Here is a 20,198-nt window from a genome sequence, read left to right on the forward strand (position 1 = left end):
TGACTTTCCAGACGTATCAAAGCAGCGTCAGCTCTTCAGACATAACGAGCCTCCCTTCTGATAGCACAAGCATAAAATACTCCCGCTGATAGGCGAAGACATTCATAGAGACTGGAGTGAACGCGGCGCAGTTAGCAAGCGCGGCATCCTGGCAGGCCTTTCCGCTGATTGATGGTCCGTTTCACGTGGCGTGCCGAGCGGTTTGGATGTCATTCGAGACGCGAAACCCGAGCATGCAGCACAATGTTTGCGCTCAAGGGCCACATTTTAATTTTGAAAACGGACAGATGGGCCAAGTCGTTTGTGCTACATATGAAGTCATCAAAAAAAATAACCAAACTTTAAATGTCTGTGTAAAATATGTGAAATGGTGTATTTTAATAATGAAACAAAAACAATTAATTCTCAAGTTTTAATTGTATTATTTATAGTCAATTTAATGATGTATATAATTCAACATTTTTCAATAAAAATGTGAAATGCATATGTACAATTGTTTTACCTACATTTATAATAATTGCAATGAATAAATAAACCAAATATTTCATAAAATAAATGAATAATAATTAGATGTTAAATTTATACAGTATATAAAATTGTTCAGTTAATGTTTTGTTATTAAATAAAATAACCAATGATTTAATACAACACATTTAAAAATGTAAAATCTATATGTATTTTTTATTTTACTATCATTTATTTTATTTTTATATTAAATAAAAAAGTTGATGTACTGTTACAGTATAGTGACATTGTTTATTATAATATTTTTTCTTGTTTTATTTAAAATGGAAAAATCACTTTAATTTAAAAATATATATTTTACTAATAGGTTTTTCTTGTATTATTTACAATAAATAAATTACCCAATTATTTACTCAAATCAATGTAAAAACATTTCAACTTAATGTAAATTGTTTTTACAATTAATTAAAAGATTTTTTATTTAATTTTACTATAATTTTTTGTTTTCTTTTATTAAAACATGTTTTTAGGCGGGTCCCCGACAGAGAGGATGAGGAACCTGAAGTCTCCCGTCCGATCCCCGGTCCCCAAGCTGGGAAGCCCCATCCCGAGTGGCGTGTCGGGCCTTCAGAAGCTCCCACAGTGTACGCGCTGCTCGAACGGCATCGTGTAAGTACGCTCACGCTAACCACATTAGCGCTCTACATTCGCACACAAGTGTAAAAAGAAGTGAACCTTTTTAATAGTTATAAAAAAATAAGAATAAAAGAGTCAAGTTTAAAGTTGACGACAAATTCCGACTTTTTTTTTTTAAATCACCTTCTTCCTTTAACCTCTTGTCCCCCCCCCCCCCCCCCCCCCCCCAAAAAAAAAACAACAACAAAAAGCACCCAAAACAGTGCAGTTAATTGCAGTTGTTCTTAATGTCCATTTTAATCCTTTAATCCATTAAACCAGTACATATCAAAGTGTGGTACATCCGCTCCCTCTAGTGGTATGCAAAATAATAAATGCCCAAGCACTTATTCAATTTTTAGTGCTTTAATCTTTAAGAACTGTTTGTTTTTTTAAACTTATATTTAGGCGCCATTTTTGTTTAGCTTTTATGTGCACTACATTTTAACGGAATTTTTTTTTTCAAGTTCAAAGCTAAGTATTTTTATTTGTTTTCGTTGTTGTTGGTACTTGCTGTGAAACCACTGCCTCAAACAAAGGACTTCACTCAGTGGGGTTGACATGCACCAACAGGTAAAACGACCCAGGAAGTTGGGTCTTATTCATCAAGGAAATCATGAAAACACACACACACACACACACACATACACATGTGAATACAAAAGGTGGTACCCAACCCTCCTGCTTGTAAAAGCTTGTGAGGTCCCGGGAGGCAGTGATGTCATTGCCGTGCATGAGCTATGAACAAGGAAGTATTATAACACACACACACAAAGGCATTTAAGCTACTCTAAGAAAAATGTCCTTAATATAGCAGAATCTTAACATTTATGCATTTGCAGGTAGGGGATGGGAAGAGTACAGTGGATATGAAAAGTCTACACACCGCTATTCAAATGCCAGTTGTTTTTTTTTTTCTTTTTTCTTATAATTTATAAAATAAAATCAAGATAAATGATTTGAAAACTTTTTCCACCGTTGTTACCGTTTATCTGTACAACTAGACTTTAAAAAAATAAAAATAAAAAAAAATAAAAACTTTTCAAGAATGGACGTAAAAATAAACAGCTGCAATAATGTGGTTGCGCAAGTGTGCACTCCCTCTTACAACTGGGAATATGGTTGTTTTCAGAATTAACCAATCACATTCAGTCTCATTTTAAATGGTAGTCAGACACACTTGCCACCAATTAAAGTGCCTTTGATTAACCCCAAATAAAGCTCAGCTTTTTTTTTTTGCTTTTTTTTTTTTTTTTCCCCCCCCCAACATTTTTTCACTTAAAGTTAGTTACTTAGTAACAGTTACTTCATTACAGTTACTGAGTTACAAACTGGTGATGTCCATAATTAACCAATCACATTCAAACTCAATTGAAATGGGAGTCAGAAGTTAAAGTGCCTCTGTTTACCCCAAAATAAAGTTCAGCGGTTCTAGTAGACATTTCCTGACTTTTTTTTTTTTTTTTTTTGCTCCTGCAGCATAAGCCTGAAAGTTTTTACCCCTCTAAATTGCATTTTGACATGTTTTTAAGCAGCATTTTGACATTTTTCTCACCCTCTACATTTGGATTTATTTTCATAGTCTCAGCTACTTTTTTACATATTTAACCCTCTCGACGTTCCCCTCCAGGGGCACCATCGTGAAGGCCCGCGACAAGCTGTACCACCCCGAATGCTTCGTGTGCGACGACTGCGGCACCAACCTGAAGCAGCGCGGCTACTTCTTCATCGAGGACAACCTGTACTGCGAGACGCACGCCAAGGCCCGCGTGCAGCCTCCGGAGGGCTACGACGTGGTGGCCGTCTACCCAAACTCTAAGGTGGAAATCGTGTGAGGCGACCGGATGAAGACACTGAGTACGCGTGTGCGCGGACGTTTTGGCGAAGGGCTTTCTAACACTCCATCGTACCTTCAGTTTGTATTTGGTGTTTGGGGAACGTCACTTTTTCCTCTTTGTAGCAGCGATGCATCACAGGTGTGTGTCACGGAGAGCACTGGCGGAATGTCAGCGTGTTGTTTGGCTGAACTCTAACCCCGGCTAAACGGCTCCATATGCAAGCATGCCAGCTCCACCTTTGCAAGTGTAAACAAAAAAAATCCACAGGAGAAAGAAAAGAACACTTTTCCTTTCTTTTCCAATTCTTTTTAGCCGCATTTCCCATGCTGTGTTTACCCGACAGGCTTCGAGTGACACCCATTACTAAACATGCGGAAAGCGATCCCGATCAAGACTGGAAAAAAAATTGTCAATTCTAGCAATGAAATAGTCATTGTAATACATTGGTGCCTCGCGTTTTTGACACATTTTTTGATTCACTTCAATGGACATTGCTGTTCCTTCTGCTGAGCACGTCTTGGTCATCTGGGGGCAGTATAATGCAGACATACGGATATAGAGCACATGGAGATGTCTTAGCTCCTCAGCCAGCAGCAGTAATATGAATGCCTCGTCGCAGAGGATAAAGAATACATGCCTGTGAGTATTGCTAGATTATCCGTGGACATCTATGACTCCACTGATTGTGTTCGAATAGTCATTGCTTAAAGGGTTATAACACCACAACCGTTAGCCCGTCAATGGCATTTTGCATTGTTTGTTAGCATTAAGCTGAACAGACTAATCTAAAGCAAAGCTATTTGGTTGTTTTAAATACATAACGTCTCATCGTCTTTGTTTTATGTTTTGTTTGACTAGTAAACTTCAACTGGGAGTGGCATTAAACAGCTTGAAGTCTCTTTTGTGAAGAATTGTTTTCTATCTGCTAAAGTGCTGAAGTTGAGTTCACTGCCACCATAAGGCGCTCGTATCGCAAATGTTTTATCACAAGTCGAAGCAAACAATCAGCTGGACGACAGCCTTTATATAAAAACACTCATAAGTCGGGTCACTCGTATCTCAAGGCACCACTGTAGATAAAACCGTACAAGAAATAAATTAATAACAAATAAATAAAAATAGTCAAGTTTGGGGACCTAACAAAATTGATGTCATCCATTTTTTTCAATGAAATCTACTTTTATCATAAAATATGAGAACTTTTTTTTAGAGTGCAATTGTAAATGTTGAAAAATGTATATTGTCGCCACACTACACTTTTTTGCTGTTGTATATATAACACCTTCTCCTCTACTTTTGTAGTTTTCTCTTCAGTACGTCTTCTCGTTTTGTTTATTAACTTATTGTTGTGCCAACACTCTCAACACACACAAAACTGTTCAAAAATAACAGTGCAAACATTTGAGAACCAGTTATTGTGCTGTAATAATTAGAATGTGAATAATAATACGAATAATAAGGCTTTATTATATGTGGAGTCCCTCAGGGTTCCATCGTTCATGTGCCTGAACGCGCCCCCTGTTGATGTCATTCACTTGCCAACTGTCTTTTTTTCTGGATTGTTTTGACTTCATTAAATGATTTGATTAAAAAGCGTGTTTCTTTTGAATACACAATTATTTAACAGTATGATCCAAGACTAATATGTGAATTTATATTTGTATTGTTTGTGTTTTCTGTTGAGTTATGTTTGCTTTTTCTCAATTCCAAAATGTTCATAAATTTATATTTTTATCTTAAAGTATACAAAAAATGTACTGCTTACCACAAATGTTTTAACTTTTTTAAATTGAATTTAAAAAATGTACACCACAAATTTAACTTCCTTAGGATTTTTGTAAATTATGTTTTTGTATGACCTGAGTTACATTTACTATTATATATAAAATGGTGTGATTATTTCCATAAATTCTATTTTTAAGAAAATATAAAGATACTCATTTTTTTCCACATTTAGGAAAGTAATAACTTTTTTTATTTAATTTACAGTATTTTTGTTCAAACTAGTATACTACAAATTGGACTTCTTTAGAATTTTACTTAGTACTTTTTTTTAATTGATTGAGTTATGATTATTTTCCAACATTTTCATAAAATTGTATACTTTTACTTTCAAATACACATTATATTCTTTCAATTATTTTTAATTGATTTCCGATTAGTTTTCTAAATTCCAGAATTTTCCTAAATTTATATTTTTCATAGCCATGTCCTTACTCTGTATAAGTGGCGACACTACCACAACTACGCAAAGTTCCAGAACTTATTGGCAGCTTGTCGACAAGCATCAGAAAGGACTACACACACACACACACACACACATTCGCACACACTGACACAGTGGGTCTTTTGTGTTTGTGTGCTGACATCTGCTTACTGGACCGTTTTATTCTCTCGTAATTCAAGGCAGAGCTGTCACCATGGTAACAGTGAGAAAGGAATGTTTACAACATTTTCCTTAATATTCCAGTGAATAAAACATTCATGCATAAGCAGGGGGTGGTATAACTTGAAAGTGTAGAATTTGGTGCAGATCTGTATCAAGCTGGCCATGAAAGGAATTTACCAGATATTTTCATTAATACCCCAGTGAATAATACGAGAATGTTAAAGACAATATGTATAAATTCACTGTGCATGAAGGAGGTGGTATATCTATGAAAGTGTACAATTTGAATCTTTCACAATTTTTCACAATATTTTCTTTAATATGACAGTCAGTGACTAATGCCATAATCATGGTGACAACATTTAAGCATATGCAGAGGGGTAGAGTGGTATATCTATGAAAATGTGGACAATAATTGTGGTGCAAAATTGTGTGAAAGGGTAGATACAATCTGTCTGAAATTGTGTGAAGACCTCGACAAAGGTGGGACAAAGGAACAAAGGATTTTTTGTTATCTTCCTTAATATGCTAGTGACTAATACTGCGAACATAATAACAACATGCATGCATAAGCACATGAGAATATCTAGGAAAATGTACAATTTGGAATTGGGTGCAGATCTGGATAAAGGTGCGCATTAAAAGAATTTTCCCAACATTTTTGACAACATTCATGCAAATGCTGAAGGTGTTTATCTAAGAAAGTGAACATTTTGGCATGTTGACCATGTAAAGTCCGCCAAGTATGGGTTAGTAGCTCTTTCCACTAGTCCATCTGCTAATGCAGAACCCCCGTAATTCCACCTACACATGTTCTCACTTGATGGTGGGTCAGGGGGGTCTTAGCAGCCCACCCGTCACCCCATTAAACACTTGAGGGTGTCACCTCTACCTCAGTGTAGTCATGTTCAAATCACATTTAGATGCCAAATAGATATTAATAAAAGCCACAGTCAGCTATTTCTTCTTTTATGATCAGGGCCCAAATCATGTATAAAGTGTAAGTCTAAAGCAAAAGTGCATACTGTATTAAAAGCACAAGATTCAAGTACAAGTACAGGTTTAAAGCAGGCCCATCCCAAAGAAACACTCATTCAAACTCATAACTAAAGAACATTTTACTAACACAATAAGAGTAATCTTGTGGTCATAATACAACCCGAAATGGTGTAATTTGACATGACAATTAAAATAAGTATTATTTTTAAAAACCAGCATTAACTCAAGAATTTCTATCAAAGCAGTTCAGGCCCATTACCATCAATATGGCTTTTTGGCGCCGCCGTGTGGTCAATAACGATCAGCGCATCACGGCACTGTTTTAAATCAAAACACGTCGTAAAAAAAAACCCAGAAAGCTTGACGTAGCTTTCTTAATCCTTACGCAACTGTTAACTTTGACAAAGATTCTGTGAAGACCGACACTCTTGTATGCACTTGAACGTTGAGCGATCGTGCCGTATCGCTGTCAGGGACAATCTGAAATTATAAACGTAAACACACAAACACAGATGAACACTTTTACAAAGTTAAGATGTTGATGGAATAACTGACACTTTTGAATGTACGTGAAGGTTTCACAATGCTTTATCAATTTGTTTTTTACATTTTTCTCTCCATCGACAACTGTTGCCTTCTGGGACAATCTGGGAAAAAAATGTTTACCTTTATTTATTCTATGTTTAAATTCGTTTGTACCGCCTTTATTATGTAGTACTTACTCATATCGCCCACTTTTGGAGCTGCTGAGGGAATGATGAAAATAATTGCACTGTTGCATGTACTTGAATGTCTCACAATGTTTGTTTTTCTATCCATCCATCCAGATGTTGCTTTCACCGACAGTCTGAAAAATAATACACACTGAGTGTGAAGTCATACCTCTCCTTGAACATTAGATCACTTTAACAAAGCTTTTTGGAAAATGCCTGAATGATTGACACTCTTAAATATGTGTAAACATTACACAAAGTTTTGTGAGTTTCTTTTGACATTTCTCCAAAGTTGGATTTATTCATCACCAGGTGTCGCCTTCAGCAACAGAGCTGCTGAGAGGATGGCGTAATGACCGACACTGTTGCATATACCTGAACAACTCACAAAGTTTTGCATGTTTATATTTACCTATTGTCACGTGTTGGCTTCAGGGACAGCTTTCCAAATACCCTTAATACTTGCATGTACCTGAATGCCTCACAATGTTTTGCCAGTTGGTTTTTAACAATGATCTATATCCAGGTATTCCCTCCAGGGTCAGTCTAAAGTCGTAGCTTTCCTCACAAATCTGATCAATCTGACGTAGCTGTTTCGAGGATATTCTAATCGCCTACACTCTTGCATGCACTTGGACACCTCACAATGTTTTCGTCAATTTGTTCCTAACACTCATCTTTCAAGTCGGGTTGTTTGCAATCGCGGATTTCCTAAAAAAAGTGATTGTTTTGATGCAGCTGCAGTGGCGGTTCTAGGGGTGGACTGGCAAGGGCGAGTATCCCCGTAACACTGTGCCTAGACCCCTTTGCGACCCCCCCCCCCCCCCCTTCCGTATAGTGACAACGCGGTACTGTCGAGAGATTAGAGTTACAATAGATGCTTGTTGCAAAGAACTCACTACACAGAGCACAACCTGCACTACAGTACAACAACACAACGACAATGAAAACCGACAGGTGAGTAAAACACACAGACAACTATCATTATGGAGAAACAAACGAACAAACAAAAACAGCGAACATTATGATTGACTCATAATTATATTAGATTGGTCTAAAACCGCCACTGAGCAGCTGCCGAGTGGGTGATAGGAAAAGGCCAACACTGTTGCGTGTACCTGAACGCCTCACCACCCATCAGACGCGCCTCAGGCTGTGCTCAACAAGCAGCTGACGTGATCTTCCTCCTCTTCCTCCTTCTGTACAGAACATGAGACGCACACTTCTTTTCTTTTTTTCTTCTTCTTCTCATTGCTGTCCACGCTTGGGCGTGTCCTCGGCAGTCACGAGACAGACTTCTTATCTTCATCTTATTTGGTTGTTTGTTTGTTTGGTTGTTTTCCTGCGGAGTCAGCACTTTGGAAAGAGGCAACTCGCTCACGCGCATCCTCGCGTGATTGACAGGCGCTGCCTCCCGGGCGGACCGCCGGAGCGTTCCCGGAGGCAGGCGGAGTTCGATTGGCAGTTTCGGAGGCATGTGGGGTGGATGACAGGGCGGTGGCTACTTAGCTTGCTCGTGACAGAAGGACCTAATTGTTTTCCCTAGCGAGATGGGGTCTATTATGTTCGCCGCTTAAATTAAAACAAATAAACAACAACAAAATAAAATAAAACAAAATATCAACTTTATCCCTCGCCATGAAGAGTTACCCGGAGACCGTCGCCTTCTTGGGGCAGTTCGGACGCTTCCAGCAGGTCGTTTTTCTTTTGCTGTGCATCAGCATCGTGCCGAACGGCTTCGGTGCCTTCACGCTCGTCTTCCTGACCGACACGCCGACACACCACTGCCGGGTGCCGGACGTCAATCTAACCGAGGACTGGCGCGCTGTCGTCATCCCGGTGCGGGTGAGTTTAGGCGACTAATGTGATGGGTACTACCGCTTCCGGGATGCTTCCATCCCTTTAAAAAAAAAAAAAAATCATTTAAACGCCAAAAACACAGCACCGATTGTCGCCGAATAGCGTGACATTTACAAAAATGCACCAAAAAAAAACGTATTTTAATAGTATTTTAGCACCTTCGCGTGGAAATGGCGTAAATGAGCTTTTTTTCTAACGAGGTTCGGCGGAAGGCTACGCGCGTTTGCTGCATCGGTGGAACGAAAAAGCGGGCGAGTTGCGACAAATTCGTAGCCCCGGATTGCGAGTTCATGTACTTGAAGCATGTTCGAATTTGTACTAAACTTTACAATGCGGATCATAATAGTCTTCGGCAGCGCCCTCTACTTGAAAGCGTGCACAAACAGATGTATTTAAAGAGACATATGGCATTCATTTCCCGTATTTTGCTATACAAGAGAAACTCACAAGACCCTCACAGCTGAAACCCATTTGCATGTTGCATTCTGGTTCCCCAGCCCAGTCTAACGGGATCCAACACAAAGATATTAAAAATGTTCAGTTTTCTTGCAAACGATCAATCTTCTTCTTATTATTTTCCTTTCGGCTTGTCCCTTTCGGGGTCGCCACAGCGCGTCATCCTTTTCCATGTCAGCCCATCTCCTGCATCCAACCTGGTCACTCCGAGAGCGAACCTCAACATCTTCATTTCCGCCACCTCCAGCTCTGCTTCCTGTTGTCTCTTCAGTGCCACTGTCTTTAATCCGTACATCATGGCTGGCCTCACCACTGTTTTCTAAACTTTGCCCTTCATCCTAGCAGAGACTCTTCTGTCACATAACGCACCTGACACCTTCCTTCACCCACTCCAACCTGCTTGGACCCGTTTCTTCACTTCCTGACCACACTCACCATTGCTCTGGACTGTTGACCCCAAGTATTTAAAGTCCTCCACCTTTGCTATCTCTTGTCCCTGTAGCCTCACTCTTCCCCCACCACTCCTCTCATTCATGCACATATATTATGTCTTACTTCGGCGAATCTTCATTCCTCTGCTTTCCAGTGCATGCCTCCATCTTTCTAACTGTTCCTCCACCTGCTCCCTGCTTTCACTGCAGATCACAATGTCATCTGCAAACATCATGGTCCACGGGGATTCCATTCTATCCTCATCTGTCAGCCTATCCATCACCACTGCAAACAGGAAGGGGCTCAGGGCTGATCCCTGATGCAGTCCCACCTCCACCTTAAATTCATCTGTTACACTTACAGCACACTCCACCACTGTTCTGCTGCCCTCGTACATGCAAACGATCAATAATATGTGTATTACATTAATATTACAAGTTGTTCCTATTATTTTGACTCTTATAAATATTCACAATGCAGCCACATACAATCACAAAGGTAATAAACATACAATATTGTTAAATGAAGCAAAAGTGAGCCGTAGTATCTTTGTTAGGGGCAAATTTTGTTTATTTCAAGTGAAAAGTGCATTTTTAGCTGCATTAAATCAACAGTCGATATATTCCCACAGGATGCATGCATTTAAAAAACACATTTTTCGAACGTACAGGTGATGAATGGCAAAGAGGTGCGTAGCAGCTGTAGCAGGTACCGGCTCGATGTAGTCCGGAACCTGTCAGACCAGGGCTACAGTCCAGGGCGGGATGTCAACCTCACCTTCCTGGAGGAAGAGACGTGCCAGGATGGCTGGATCTACAGCAAGGAAGTCTACCAGTCCACCGTTGTCACTGAGGTGATTTGTGTGTCACTGCACTGCCATGCTCCAGCCTACAGGCCAAAACAAAAACTCAAATGGTTTGAAATTTCAAAGCAAAATGGCAGCTTTTTTGTGTCTTTCCAGGCATGGATCGTTCAGACTTTTTAGTGGGTCTACTTGTGTCTACCAAATTTCATGTGCCCAGGAATCTGGATTCTGGGGCTGAATATTTTTGTAAATATTACGTTTGTATGGGGAGTCATCAAAGAGCCCTGAATTGGCTGCTTCAGACCAAAATGGCAGACTTTCTGTCTTTTCTAGCGTGGCTTCTTGAGATTTTATTTTGTATTTTTTTGGTGTGTGAGTCTACTCATATTAGATATGTCCACCAAATGTCGTGTGCCTAAAGGAATCTGGCTTCAGGGGCTGAATTTTCAAAGAAAATGTTTTTGCACCTTGAAAGTCTGTCGTCATAATTTGACATGCACGATGGGGTTGACCAGTCGAGTTGGTCAATGGTGACATTCCCCCCCCCCCCCCCCCCCAATAAAATCCAAGAAAAACAGTGCATTTGCACACTTCACATGGAAATGGTGGAAATCCGGCGTCTATGGTGGCTGCTCCCACTCCTGGCCACCCGCTGGCTCCGCCCCTGAATATATGATGCTAACATATGGCGCCAACAGCGACGAAGCAAAATACGACCAAACGTTCATCATTGCATTTGGTCTCTGACGCTCACATAGGAAACTAACATGCTATGACGCTAAGAAAGATGACAATCCAAATCCTGCATGTATTTCTCCATCTTTTAGTTTGACCTGGTGTGCAACAACAAATGGAAGAAACCATTGACTACCACCATTTTCTTTGTGGGCATCCTGGCCGGATCCTTCTTCGCGGGGCAACTTTCAGACAAGTACTGCAAGAAGATATGTTCTTTGTGTATTTAGCACTGTACATATGAGAGACAGTGTATGTCCCTAAACAGATTTGGAAGGAAGCCTATCCTTTTCATCACGCTGGCTCTGCAGACCGTCTTCAGCTTCATTCAGGTTTTCTCTGTATCCTGGTCCATGTTCACCGTCCTGCTGGTCATCAACGGCCTGGGACAGATGTCCAACTATATGGCGGCCTTAGTACTGGGTAACGTATTGGCAGTACAATAGAAATAAACACAATGACTAGAAATAATCCAGTCCAAAGAGTCCACGGCACACTCGCTCACATTTCATACAATGACTTTACTGTGGTCACTTCTTTTACCAGTTATTAATGATAAACGCCAAAATACACAACAGAAATAAACTGGACAGCCAGAAATAATCCACAGTCAAAAGTACACAGCGCATGCGCAACCTACTATTAAACAATTGGGATGACTCCTCTTGCCATTTGTTCATGATAACTGCCACCTGGCATTACACAAATCAAGGGAACCACTAGAAATAATCCATAGAGTAAAAAAAAAGTACACTATGTACTAGCGCTTGAATCAAGTAGTCAACATGTCGACTTTACTACTATGCACTGACAATGATAGTTTTAGGTCGATTAATCACCAGTCACGTGTTTTGGCATTAAGGACACGGAGGCCTCACTGAAATCAACAAGCAGTGGCGCCTCAAGTGTATATAAATATGAACTATTTTATTCAAAATGAGACCGGTTGAACAGCCACATGCAAAGGATGCAAATCTATTCTCAAATATAAGTAAAGCACCAGTGCTATAACCAGTCATCTGAAGAGGCATCCACTAACGCTGGCTGACGAACGGCGTAAAACTTCATGTCAGCCGTCAGCGAATTCACCAAACGCCCTCCTGTAACAGTCAAAAGGCAGACAATATATGTGCTTGAACGACCAAACGAAGACAAGCGGTGGTAGAGCGATAATTTCTTTATTGTGAAAATAAATGCTTAAAGTTGCCAACAGCTAATGTTTTGCTCAAGACTTCATTCCGCAGACACACAACAAGCTCTTCATCCTCCTTCTAGTCGTCCCACCCATCCAATCACAAATCCCATTCAGACACCTTCATGGTCTCACAACAAGTCGGATCTAATAAAGTTCTTACAATAATCCATGAAACACAACTGCAGGTTTGCTATGATACATCCTCCTGTATTTTCTTTATTATATACTACTATTATATACTGTAGAACCCTGCAGTCGTGTTACGTGAATTAGTTTATTGTTTTATAATTTCCTACTGGCTGCGAGGCCATGAAGGTATCCGATTGTGATTGGATGAACGAGGCGGCGGGTAGGGCAAGTCTAACCGGTGGGGAAAGTGAGTGAGCTAGCTTGCGCTTGCAACGAAAGTGCGCGGAGCGAGTTAATGACTGAAAAATAAAAACATGATGTCATCGATTAATCGACGTCGACTCGACTATCATCACCTTAGCGTCAACTGCAAAAAATGTCGTTTAACCCCTACGCTGTACGCTCCATTGTAAATTTGAAGCGATGACTCCTCTCGCCAGTTGTTCATGATAAGCACCACCTTGCACTAACCAACACAACGGTTTCAAATTTCCTCATTTGTGTCTTCACAGCACTTATTTATTTATTTTTTATTTTTTTTATGTGCTGGCTATTTCTGTGAGCAGGCGCAGAGATCCTCACAGGCAATGTGCGGCTGCTATACTCATCGCTGGGAACCTGCTTTGGTTTCGCAGCTGGCTACATGATCCTGCCTGTGTGCGCTTACTTCCTGAGGGACTGGAAGTCTCTCATGCTGGCCTTGTCCCTGCCCTGCCTGGCCTTGTTCCCCTTCTGGTGGTCAGTTCTAGTAGAATAGTGCTTCTAACTGGTCGGGCCTGACTTTGGCTTTTGTGGCGTGCAGGTTCATCCCGGAGTCTCCTCGCTGGCTCCTGTGCCAGGGACGAGTGGAGGAGGCAGAGGCCATTGTGAGGAAGGCGGCCAGGATGAACAAAGTGCAAGCCCCACAAGTCATCTTTGAAGACTACATTGTGAGTGACAATGGATGAAAATGTTTTTTTAATTTTCACATAATAATAATAATAATATTTTGCCGGGTTGCATTTAAAAAAAATTCATCCATCCATTCATCAGCGATAATACGGTTTCCTACAGGTGAGCAAGCCCAAAGATTCACAGGCTAAAGAACCGCACAGCATTCTGGACCTGGTTGGCAACGTGGAAATCGGTTTCATGACAATAATTCTCTGCTATGTGGCGTGAGTACGTTGTCAAACACAGTTTTTAGTGTACAATGAGATACTGATGTATAACTGATGATAGATGAGATAATTTGCTAGACGATGGATGGATGGACTCACATTTGTTTGTTATTAAAAAAAAATTTGAAATGTATCAGATTAAGCAATTAAACAAAAATAATTTATTTGTATTCCAAAAATAAATTGTTGTTGTTCTTTTAAAAATAATCTTAGTTTTAAAAAGGTATGTCCTTAAAAATATCCATCCATCCATCCATCCATTTTCTGAGCCGCTTCTCCTCACAAAGCGGGGGTGCTGGAGCCTATCTCAGCTATCATCGGGGAGGAGGCGGGATACACCCTGAACTGGTTGCCAGCCAATCGCAGGGCACATATAAACAAACAACCATTCGCACTCACATTCAAACCTACAGGGAATTTAGAGTTGTCAATTAACCTACCATGCATGTTTTTGGGACATGACAGGAAACCGGAGTGTCCGGAGAAAACCCACGCAGGCATGGCGAGAACATGCAAACTCCACACAGGCGGGGCCGGGGATTGAATCCCGCTCCTCAGAACTGTGAGGCTGACGCTCTAACCAGTCGCCCACCGTGCCGCCCCTTTAAAATATAATAATCTTTTTTTTTTTTGGATATCCCTAAAATGTGTTATTTTCTGTTATTTTTTTTCATTGTATCCCTCCAAAAATACCTAAATTGTATTCATTTTTTTAAATGTTATCAAAACATCTTAATATTCTATCTGAAAAGAGTCATCGTATTTTATTTGTTTTAATTTTTATCCCCAAAAATTATCTTCACTTTTGTATTCATATAAAAATAGAGTTTTTTTAATTTATTTAAATGCATCCCCAAAAATATTTGTATTTTCTTGATTTTTTAAAATTTTATTCACCAAAATACTTTTCTTGTTTTATCCCCCAAATATATTTTTTATGCTTCTTCATTTATATAAAAAAAGTTATCTGAAAAAAGTCTTTATTTTTCCAAAAACATTTATACTGAAAAAAAAATGTGGCTTGTTTAAAATGTTTGAAATTAAAGAATAGTACATTGGATTTTTGTTAGACTCTGAAAACATTTCATGTATCCATCAAAATTGCTCACAACCACAAATTATTCGTCTCTTCATCTCTATGACAGTACATCATACAAAGGAATTCTAAAGGGCGTTTACCTGCAGAGGTGACACCCTGCCACACTTGACACAAATACTCAGGTGTTATGTGTCCTGCTGTCTAGTGTTCACAGCGCTTGTTTATATTCCCTCTTTGCATTCAAAGCACCAACGTAAGATGAAACTGTCACACGTCCAGGAAGACAAACTGGTTTATGCGCTACACCAGCTGCTGTAAAAATGCCTTATGGTTACATAATGTTGTGCTCAAGAACACACTGTCCGAGACCAGAACTCACAAGACCAAGACAAAACCAAGACTTTTGGGAGTCAAGACCAAGACCGAGAAAAGCCTAGACCGTGACAAGACCAAGACCATAAAAACCTATTTTAAAAACCATGACAAGGTTGACTAGTTATAGAGCATTATCCTTTTAATTTACATTTTCTTTTAAATATATTTGACAGCCAAAACATGGTGACTGGAACTCTTTCAAAGCACAACATGCAAATCTCTCAAATTTTGACAATTTTTTTCCAACTAAATTCCTCAAAAGTATTTAAAAATGAAAATTTTAAGAAGAGCTTGGTTGCATTTAAGAAACATAAGAGACTGCAGCATTTTGTGCCCTAAATCTGCGCAGTAGGGTCTCACAATAATGCCAATTTAAGGGGGAATTATAACCTCTTTCCAGAAATATTAATCTCAGAAAGAAAAAAATGTATTTAGTTACTGGAGTTACTTCCCGTTAAGGTTAGCTTACCTTTGTTTGTTTTCTTTTGAGATGCTGCCTAAAGTTTGACATTGTCCCCGCCATTTCAGGGAGTTGAAGACCACATAATTTGCAAACCGCAGTGTTTTCTTTTGCATGTCGTTTTACATATGAACTATTTGTGGTTGAGGAGCCCAAATTTATTTACCACTGCGTTAGCCAAGACCGGTCTTGAGGTTTATAACATTACGGTTACTAATCGCAAAGATAAAGTACTGTAGCAGTCTGCATTCTGACTCAGTGCTCCTTCTTGTCTCAAATATCATAAACTTCACAATTACTGTACATTCAGGACTCAACACTGGACTAAAGTCTTTGGACATCGTCTGGGCATCATTGCTTTAATTGTCAGCGGCCAGCGAGCATGCTAATTTCATGTGGCAGGCTAAATCCTAAAAGTGCTCTTTGTTGTCACAAACCGATTCAGGACACAAAAGCTAAGATAACACTGGACAAAAGTTATTGGACACCAATCAGGCGTCTTTGCTGCATTTGTTGTTAGTGGCTAGTTAGCGTGCTAAGCTAACATTGTCTATTACGTCCTCACTTTTTTGTCACAGACAGATTCAGCATGCAAAGTCATTGCTAACACAGGGAAAAAGTACTCAGACTGGAGGGTTTATTGCTTAACTTGTAGGGGGCTAGCTAGCGAAGCTAACTATGACGTCACTCAATCAGTGCAAACAGCTCGCACTAAAAACAGGAAGTAGCAAGCTACCAAAATAACAAGTGACAACAGCATGGTTTAACAGAGGCATATGGCTGATAACTAGTCAGTGAGTAACTAGATAGCTAAGTTAACGTAGCAGTGTAGGTTCTCACACAGGGCTCCTTGTTGTAACATATCAAATAGGTAACCTATTAACATAACCTGCTAAAATAAAAGCAACAGTATGGCTTAAGCAAAGCATAGGGCACGTATTCGGTCGGCAGCTAGCAAGCTAAGCTAAAGTATCGGTCTACGTCATCACTGCGTGCTCCCATCTGCCAGGTTCACCATGTCCGCAGGCTACTACGGCATCTCCTTCAACACGACGCAGTTCCACGCCAACGCGTACGTCAGCTGCTTCATCTCGGGGGCTGTGGAGCTTCCGGCGTACGTGTCCAGCTGGCTTGCTCTGCGCTATGTGTCGCGTCGAATGTCCATTATCGGCTCCCTGGTACTGGCTGCGGCGCCGCTCTACTTCATACAGCTGGTGCCCGAAGGTGGTTGGAATTTGTTGTGTTTACCCCCTTAGTCTAACACCTAAACCCTAACCGCAACTCCTAACTCTTAATCCGAACCTCTTAATATCGAACCCTAACTCCCTAATTTATATCACCTAACTCCCTAAAAACAACCCATAACCCCTTATTACCATAACCTTTAAACCCTAACCTAACCCTTAAACCCCAACGCATGAGTTGAACACCCAGACATAGTGTAAGAGCGCCCGTGTTTGGCCACAGTTTACGAAAACCCATCCAGGACGTCTGAATCCCACTGACTGTCTTTCCTGGTCCGACAGGTTACTCTGGTCTATCGCTCACTCTGGAGATGGTGGGAAAATACGCCATCACCACCGGCTACGGCCTGATGTTCCCTTACACCACCGAGCTGTACCCGACGGCGCTACGAAACACGGCGGCCGGGATCTGCAACACAGTGGCGCGGATGGGAAGCTGCATCACGCCATACCTGCTGGAACTCAGTGAGTTCTTTATTTGGGGTTTTTTTGGTACCTGTAGGGTAAAAACAATAAAACATTCAGTTTTCCGTTTTATAAATGACAAAGGCATAACTCAAAGTTTGGGAAAATTCAGCCCCCAAAGTCTGTTTCACTTAGCAACATGAAATTTGGTAGTCTTGTCTATCATGAGTAGACCACAAAAAGTCTTGCCCAAAAAGACACAGGATGTCGGCCGTTTTTGTTTGATGCTCTCATTTCCAGGCGTCTTTCAAAGACAAATTGTTCTATTGCTTTTGAATGTTTTAAGAAAATTATGCCTTGAAAGCCCGTTTTCCTTAGCAACATGAAATTTGCGAGGCATTGATTACACCCACAAAAAAAGTCTCAAAAAGCCATGCCAGACAAGACACAGGAAGTCATCCATTTAGTTTTGAAGCTGGCATTTTAATCATTTTTGCTATTTCCAGTGGTCCTACAGATTTTGTCTGATTGATACCAAATTTGAACCTTATGTAATAGAAATATGGATAAAGCTAAATTATGAAGAATTCATGTTTATATGAATGCGTGTGGGCTGAGCATGACTGCAAATATTGGTGATTTGCTATTAAACCACTTCTTTAAAAGAAATTCCGTCCCCAAAGCCAGTATCACTGAGCCACATGAAATTCGGGAGTCGTGTCGGTCATAAGTCGACCCACAAAAAAAGCCTCAAAAGACATGCGCAAAAAGGCACAGGAAGTCAGCCATTTTGGGTTGATGCCACCACTTTCTGGTCATTTTGGCCATTTAGAGGAGTCATTCAAAGATGAAATACGGTACTACTACTACAAACGACTACACATACACTTGGATGTTGTTTACGGATGTCATCTGATGTTGAAACAGGGTCCTACTCGCCATTCCTGCCTTACATCATACTGGGCAGTCTGGCCGTTTTGGCGGCCTTCGCAACCGTCCTCCTGCCAGAGAGTTTCGGGCGACCGCTCCCTGAATCCATCCAACAGATACGCAAGAGAGAGCGGTACGTTAAGTGATCACCACGCACAGCAAACAAGTACTGTAAATGTAATATCAGTAATCTAGATGCACATGTGAAACAGACCAGGCCAATTTTAAGATTTTTAAAAGGCCACTTTGATTTAATTTAATTCAATAAATATGGCCATTTACTTGACATTTTGTGATGTTGATTTTTTATATAGTCCCATCTTTGTTACGTTAAACACTGATTACATTACAGTGAATGCTCGAGATGATCGTCAAAGTTTGACACCATGGTCTGCCCACATTAGAAATCGTAGGCAAAGCAATTTAGCATCGCCTGTCAGTCTCCTGTTATACTTGCTTCTGAATGGGGCTCAATTTAGCCAAATTCCCTAGTCGGAGTGTGTCAAAGTACGAGCTGTGTAATTCACCGAAAAATGGCTGCTTAATAGCAAAATAGTCCATTTTCTGTTAAATTTCAGGCATGGGTCCTTGAGACTTTTACATGCGTCTTGTTACAATAGACAATTAATTCCGTGTCAATCTGAGAAACTGGTGTGTGGGGCTGATTTGTTTATTTGTTTTATTTATTCATTTTTTACTTAGACACTATTTGGTATGTTTCGTGTTGTGTTGTGTGAGTTTTAGAAAATCCAATGTATTTCAGGATCCTGCAAAAGATGAAAAAAATTTGTAATTTTCCTTCACTTTCCCAGCATCAAGTGTCCGTGCATCCCGAAGGCAGAGACCCCCGTTGCTGTGGTTCTTTTGGAAAATCCCAAATCTTAGTAAACTGCAGTGTGTGGATTAAAAATGCAGTTGTTTACAGGGCTATATATGCAACTATATATATATATAGAGAGAGAGAGTTGCATGTTATTTTCCATTTTCTGGGGATTTTATTTGGAAATAGGTCATATCAGGTTGCTTTTTCAAGTGTAATTTCTACTTTACAATGTCATTGAATATAAATGTGAATACTGTTGACAAATGCTGATACTTTATGTGAGGACTGGTCTCACTTTACTATGCGCACATGTATGTATGTTCGTGGCATAATATTTTTGTTACTATGTTATCGTCATTCCGTATGTACGGTAATGGTGAGTGTACGTTGTGTGATGTGTGCATGCTTCTGGGCATGTGTCGCTTTGTATGTGTTTTTTTCCCAATGCAAACCATTTTAAAAAAATCGAAACCAAAATGGAGTGGTTTCAGGTGCGGAGAGCCTTAAAAGGTAAATACAATCATCTTATTATATAAACTGTGCAATCAAGCAATACACACTCAGTGTACACAAGTATTGTATGTGATTCTGTTGCTTTTAAAGTGACAATAAAAAGAACTGTTCTGTTTACCTTGAAATGTGCTGGTGTTTTTTTCCCCTTTGTGCTTATTTTTGGTTCTTTTAAACATTTCTAGCTGTTATACAAGTGAGTGTGAAATGCTGTGAATGGGTCAGAGTCAGAGTGGGGAGATTGTGAAGGGAATGACAGCGATGGTAACAGTATGGAGGTTAGGTGTGAGAGTGGAGGAATGGGAAGGAAGAGGACCAATATGAGGTAGTTGGCACTAAAAAACAAAAGATTAGGACAAGCAAAATAAGTTTTGGAGAGGGAATTGAAAGCTATACTTTGGTTCGGTGATGATAAAAAGACTTTTTTCTATGAACGTAGTCAAACTTTCCCCAATTGTACAAAATCAAGTGGGGATAGATAGATAGATAGATAGATAGATAGATAGATAGATAGATATGTTTGTGTTTATAGTGCCCAAGAGATAGCGTGTGATTATACAA

General features: G+C 39.9%; 2 protein-coding genes and 1 long non-coding RNA gene across 8 annotated transcripts in view; 2 read left to right on the plus strand and 1 right to left on the minus strand.

The window, feature by feature from the left end:
- Positions 1 to 4,571, plus strand: part of pdlim4 (PDZ and LIM domain 4) — a 42,557-nt gene extending 37,986 nt beyond the window's left edge. The window contains exons 6-7 of the mRNA XM_061751983.1: positions 996 to 1,134; positions 2,771 to 4,571. Coding sequence (XP_061607967.1) covers positions 996 to 1,134; positions 2,771 to 2,975 — 344 coding nt within the window. The 3' untranslated portion in view covers positions 2,976 to 4,571. The remainder of the gene's footprint in view (positions 1 to 995; positions 1,135 to 2,770) is intronic.
- Positions 4,572 to 6,320: 1,749 nt separating this feature from the next.
- On the minus strand, positions 6,321 to 8,339 carry LOC133466965 (uncharacterized). Of its 3 annotated transcripts, XR_009785089.1 has the most exons (4): positions 8,198 to 8,339; positions 7,089 to 7,213; positions 6,974 to 7,013; positions 6,321 to 6,846 (listed from the first exon to the last, which is right to left on the minus strand). It is a non-coding gene; the product is annotated as an uncharacterized LOC133466965 (long non-coding RNA). The 3 variants fall into 3 exon arrangements; XR_009785088.1 differs by lacking the exon at positions 6,974 to 7,013; XR_009785087.1 differs by having other exon boundaries at positions 6,321 to 7,213.
- LOC133466963 (organic cation/carnitine transporter 2-like) lies at positions 8,286 to 19,765 on the plus strand. 4 transcript variants are annotated; one of them, XM_061751246.1, is made up of 11 exons: positions 8,311 to 8,924; positions 10,498 to 10,680; positions 11,460 to 11,563; positions 11,636 to 11,790; positions 13,258 to 13,429; positions 13,494 to 13,620; positions 13,745 to 13,848; positions 16,735 to 16,949; positions 17,252 to 17,434; positions 18,302 to 18,437; positions 19,117 to 19,765. In XM_061751246.1, the coding sequence occupies exons 1-11, from the start codon at positions 8,718 to 8,720 to the stop codon at positions 19,187 to 19,189; spliced, it is 1,659 nt and encodes a 552-aa protein (XP_061607230.1). In that variant the 5' UTR covers positions 8,311 to 8,717; the 3' UTR covers positions 19,190 to 19,765. The 4 variants fall into 4 exon arrangements, with proteins under 4 accessions (XP_061607231.1, XP_061607233.1, XP_061607230.1 ...); XM_061751248.1 differs by having other exon boundaries at positions 8,316 to 8,552; XM_061751247.1 differs by lacking the exon at positions 18,302 to 18,437 and having other exon boundaries at positions 8,286 to 8,924.
- The last annotated feature ends 433 nt before the right edge of the window (positions 19,766 to 20,198 follow it).

Source organism: Phyllopteryx taeniolatus, chromosome 17 (genome assembly GCF_024500385.1).
Source record: "Phyllopteryx taeniolatus isolate TA_2022b chromosome 17, UOR_Ptae_1.2, whole genome shotgun sequence".
NCBI classification, from domain to species: domain Eukaryota; kingdom Metazoa; phylum Chordata; class Actinopteri; order Syngnathiformes; family Syngnathidae; genus Phyllopteryx; species Phyllopteryx taeniolatus.

Bases quoted from the DNA above. Each gene is read 5' to 3' on its own strand.
- LOC133466963 (XM_061751246.1), top strand. From the start codon at position 8,718: ATGAAGAGTTACCCGGAGACCGTCGCCTTCTTGGGGCAGTTCGGACGC. The intron at 11,791-13,257 runs GTAACGTATTGG...TTCTGTGAGCAG, and splicing joins TATGGCGGCCTTAGTACTGG to GCGCAGAGATCCTCACAGGC. The intron at 16,950-17,251 runs GTGGTTGGAATT...CTGGTCCGACAG, and splicing joins CATACAGCTGGTGCCCGAAG to GTTACTCTGGTCTATCGCTC.